Source organism: Pinus tabuliformis, chromosome 9, assembly GCF_031772625.1.
Source record: "Pinus tabuliformis cultivar Carrire ecotype Pingquan chromosome 9, CPIR1, whole genome shotgun sequence".
In the NCBI taxonomy this organism is placed as follows: Eukaryota; Viridiplantae; Streptophyta; class Pinopsida; order Pinales; family Pinaceae; genus Pinus; species Pinus tabuliformis.
Window position 1 is genome coordinate 517469946 of NC_142307.1, and position 5101 is coordinate 517475046.

Sequence of the window (5101 nt, forward strand, 5' to 3'; positions counted from 1 at the left end):
AAGGGTAGTGGAAGAACCTAAATGCCTAGGAAAGTTTCTATTTTTAACATCACATCTCTATATCTAATTCAAAATAAGGATTATCCTAGTTCATTTGATGAGTTTAGGCCCATGTCACTTTGTAACAGCATATGCAAAATCATTGTCAAAATAATTGCTTTGAGGATAAAGAGAATCTTCTTAAAGACCATGTCAAATGAAAGGTACGACTTCCATCATGGAAGACAAATACATAATACCACTAGGGCTTCTCAAAAAGGCTTACACTTAATAAAAACTATGAAACAACTAGATATCATATTAAAGTTAGATTTATCTAAGGCATGTGATAGAGAAAAATCGATTTATTTGAGATTAATACTAGTTTACATTGGTTTTGGTTTCAATCAGATAAACTGGATTATGGGGCCCTTGACATTAGTTTCTTGTATAGTGTTAATTGTGTTTTAGCTTTTTGTTTCCTTAAGCCTATTAGAGGATAAATATAGGGATTTCCATTATCCCACTTAACTTCTTTATTACTTGTGACGACCTGAGTAGGGAAGATTATTTTTCTAACATGTTTATTATTTGTAGATGATGTAATGTTGTTTTGTGATGGTTCCTAGAGATATTTCAATGTCAATCTAAAATAGATCCTCTCTTTACTATAGAAATAAGGATGATGGTTAGTATTAGAAAGTCCTTGTTTTCTTTATAGAGGTTAGATTAGGAACTAGTAAGGAAAACTACTCAATTTTTCCCTTTTCAAAATATTGATCTTCAAATAGTTTTCAAGTATTTATGGTTTTTCACCAAGTCGAATTGTTATGGAAATAATGATGAAAATGGTTTCTAGAAAAGGATGAAAATAGAATTTGTTTATGCGTGGAGGCTAACCTTTTGAAATCATTGTTGGAAGCAAATTTAGTGTGTTTGATCTCACTAGCCTATATACCAAGAATAATGCCAAGAATGATAAGGAAGAAAAACTTTAATTTTTTAACCAATTGGCATAATGGAGAGAGATGAATTTCCTTAATTAAATGACAGGTTGTACTGAAACAAAAGGACACAGAGGGTTGGGGATTGAAAATTTTCCATCACTTTAGTAAGGCATTGATGGCCAAGGGATTATAAATGGAGATTGTTATAAACGAAAGCCCATGGAAATAGGTCATTACCAAGAAGTAAATTTAACCTTAATCAATTTAAGATTAGATAAGAAACTCAAAATTATTTATCCACAATGTATTTATATAATCTAGATAATTATTGTATTTCCTTCTCCATTGATAGGTAACTTAATCATTTCGGAGGTAGGTAACGATGACAAGTTTAGAATCAGGCCTAACACTTTGGTGAGCTATGGAGATGTGTTTTAGGCTACCTGATAATGTTATAGCCTCCCTCAAAAAGAGTGGAATGTATAATCTAGGTTGGGGTGCTCGCCTTAGACTTATAAGTATATCATAGTAAGGATGGAAAAATGTATTAAAGAGAGTTTTGGGAAGCATATATTAGTTAGTAGAATTTAAACCATGTTTTAATAAGATAAATTAAAGTTCTATTGGTTTGGTCCATGGATCTAGCCTTTCCTATAAATAAGTTGTATTATTAGGCAATGTGCTTAAATGAAAATCAAGAAATCTAGCCTTTGGTATATATATTACTAGGATGGATAATTAAGTAATATTCTTAACTACGAATTAGGGTTTTTAGCCTTCGGTATATACACTACTAGGCTAGAATATTAAGTAATGTTCTTAAATGAGAAACAAGGAGATGATATAGAGTAATGTAGAATTTTATAGAAGATAAGGGAAGCATTGAAGAGAAGGGTATTTATGCGGTTGGTCATTAAAAACAAGGCATTAGCATGGGAGGTACTTTGAAAATTGATTAGACATGATCCAAACACATGTAGTTTATGCACTCTTGATATATAATATATAAATCAACTCTTAATGTTTTGTATATATATTCCTCCAAAGTTTTGGCAAGAATGCAAGTGATAATAGGGGTAGAGAGATCTTGTAGGTGTATATAGTAGGCCAATATTTTAAAATTTTGTAGCAAAAGAAAGAGTGAAAATATTATAAAGATTTTCTCATGAATGTTTCTTGAGGTATATGGATTTTAATAAATGTAGAAATTTTCAAAGATATGGATATATCTCTCCTTTCCAATGTACATCTTAAGGTAAGATAATGTTGAAAAGTTCCAAATGATATCCAAATATCTAAATTTTCCCATGATTGTTTCTTGGAGTATATGTCTTTCAATAGATGTGGAAATATTCTAGGACATAGATATATTCCTCTTTCCAATGTGCATCTCAAAGAATGATAATATTGCAAAGTTTCAAATGATATCCAAATGTGTAAGTGCGAAGGCATTGAAATTGACAAAAAAAGGAGCATGTGGTTACTTTGATAGTGATAGCCAATTCACTTTAGCAAGATGTGGGAGGGGAAACATTATCTTATTTAATGATATTCATGCTATAAGGTATAAAATAGAGTTGGGAGAAAGTACAAATACTATTGCGAGATCATTAACCTTAAATGTATTCTTAATACTTGTAATAGATCATGGGCATTTCGAAAAACAAGGCCTCTAAAGACTCTAGAGTCATGTGTACATAGAATGAAACTCAACACATGAGTTGTCTAGACAAGGCGTCCTAATTGTTGAGAATCATTAAGTGGATAAAAAGGTGAAAAAAACATCACTAGTGTTTATAATATTTAATTGAGCCTTGACAATACAATTATTTCTAATAATAATCTAGATTAAATAATTTATGGTTATGACCCTCTTCCTTAATATATACAACTTTATTTACTAATTTTTTTCAGTCAATTTTTCTACAATCACACTATAGAAGTAATATTCATATGAAAATAATGTAACAATTTTTTTGGAAAAAATATTGCATTTCAGTGTGTACAAATAAGTTTTTTAAAAACAACATAGTATAAAAGTAAATTAAATTCCTTATAATTATAATATTACAAGAAGTTGTAAATCCTTCCTTTTAAAATAACTAAAATATTTAAATGATGGTATATTCTAGGTTATACAGATTTAGATAATCATATATTTATACTCCACAGTAATATTACAAGAAGTTGTAAAACCTTCCTTTTAAAATAACTAAAATATTTAAAGGATGGTATATTCTAGGTTATACAGATTTAGATAATCATATATTTATACTCCACGTATATATTAGATGTAAATCATTTTCAAATCAAATCTAAAATTAAAAATTAACATATTTAAAATATATAAATATAATTATATAGATATAGCCTTATATAGATATAGCCTTAAAAAGGTGATTTTAAGTTTTATATTCAATACTATATAAATTCTTATAATCATAATATTCTAAGAAGATATATAAACTCCTTTTTTTAAAGTAGAAGATTTAGATGATATTATATTCCATGCTATGTGGAATGTAATTCATTTTCAAGTAAATTGAAATTTTAAAAAATAACATATTTAAAATATATAAACTAAATAACTTATATATGATAAATTACTCTAAAAAGTGACTTTAAAACCTATCTCTGCGAGATACCTACAAGGCATACGGATCCCTTACACTTTGGCAAAACGAATCCTCTCAATGCCTGTGTGGAAACACGAGATGAAACAAAATATGAAAGAGGCATCCCTCTTACCTCAATGATGTCAAGAAGCTGTGATATATGCTCCATAAGCCCATCTAGATCTACACTTTCTCCATCGACATCTTTCACTATCTGGCTACTAAGATCTGGCACCGTCTGACTTGAAGAAGAGGAGCCACCTTCTCCAACCTTCTCATTACCAGATGCATCAGCTTCAGAAGTGGACTGTTTGGAGGCAGGATCCTGTAGAATGTCATCTTTAGGCACCTCTGTTGGAACGGACGTGCCCCCTCTTGCAGGCTCAATTTGGGAGTCATGTACTTGCTTTACAGCAGCTGAAATGCCAGAGGAGGAGGTACCTTCATCTGGAGAAGCAGCACTCTCAGGGAGATGGGAGTCATGTACTTGCTTTACAGCAGCTGAAATGCCAGAGGAGGAAGTACCTTCATCTGGAGAAGGAGAAGCAGCGTTTGGGGGAGCGGGGGATGGAGAAGCATGATGACTATTTGTGGCTGAGAACCAAGAAAAACACGAGCGGATGCTCGAACAGCAGCAATTTTTAGAGCAGCAGGAGAGTTGAGGGTCATCATGGTTTACAGGAGGTGGAGTGCGGCCAGAGGAGGAGGTACCTTCTCTATCTCTCGAAGAAGATAGAGCGGCTTGGGTATCAACTCCTTGAGAGGCAGCATTTGGGGGAACGGAGGATGGAGAAGCATGATGACTATTTGGGGCTGAAAAGCAAGAAAGGAAATTGGAACACCCACATATTTTCTTTGCCATTCTTACTGAAAGAAAGGCGGAGCTTAAACCTGACAATGAGAATAAGAAAAACAGAAGTTGAAAATCGACAACTATGAACCGCAATACTGGCTACACAGTTTACAAGGCATCAAAAATTATGAACGATATTATTGGTTATATAGGAAACATTTTAGCGTTCAGGAATTCCATAGATATCGCTGAAAATAAAGTAAAAGCAATGGGAATGCCCACACAAATCCTCTTCCCAAGTTATGCTGATGCTAAAGTAGAAGTAATCATACCCACGAATTCCCTTGATGATATTAAAGTTAAAGCTAAAGTAGAGTTAAATGAAATAGCGAATATTTAGTTTTTGATAGTTAAACTATACCAAAATGTCTATTACACAATTTCATGGAATAATGGTTGTACGTTCATTGATTAAGAATATTTATTTCAGTAAAGTTTATATCATACTATAATGCTCAAGATAAAGTAAAAGCAATCGTTGTCGTGCCCACATAAATCCTATTCCCATTATTTGCTGTAAAACTAATCATACCCACCAATTTCATAGATGATATGAAAGCCAAAGCGAAAGTGAAGTTAGATTCCATAGACAAAGTTAAATGGGATAGCTAATATTTATTCTCTTAAGAAAAGATAAAGTTAAATGAAATAGCTAATAAATATTCTCTCAAGAGTTAAACATTATAGTTAAATGAAATTGCTAATAA

At 31.8% G+C, this 5101-nt stretch overlaps 1 protein-coding gene across 1 annotated transcript in view; it reads right to left on the reverse strand.

Moving 5' to 3' along the window:
• Window positions 1–4596, reverse strand: part of LOC149149475 (uncharacterized) — a 13014-nt gene extending 8418 nt beyond the window's left edge. The window contains exon 1 of the mRNA XM_089439246.1: window positions 3675–4596. Coding sequence (XP_089295372.1) covers window positions 3675–4403 — 729 coding nt within the window. The 5' untranslated portion in view covers window positions 4404–4596. The remainder of the gene's footprint in view (window positions 1–3674) is intronic.
• Window positions 4597–5101: the final 505 nt, after the last annotated feature.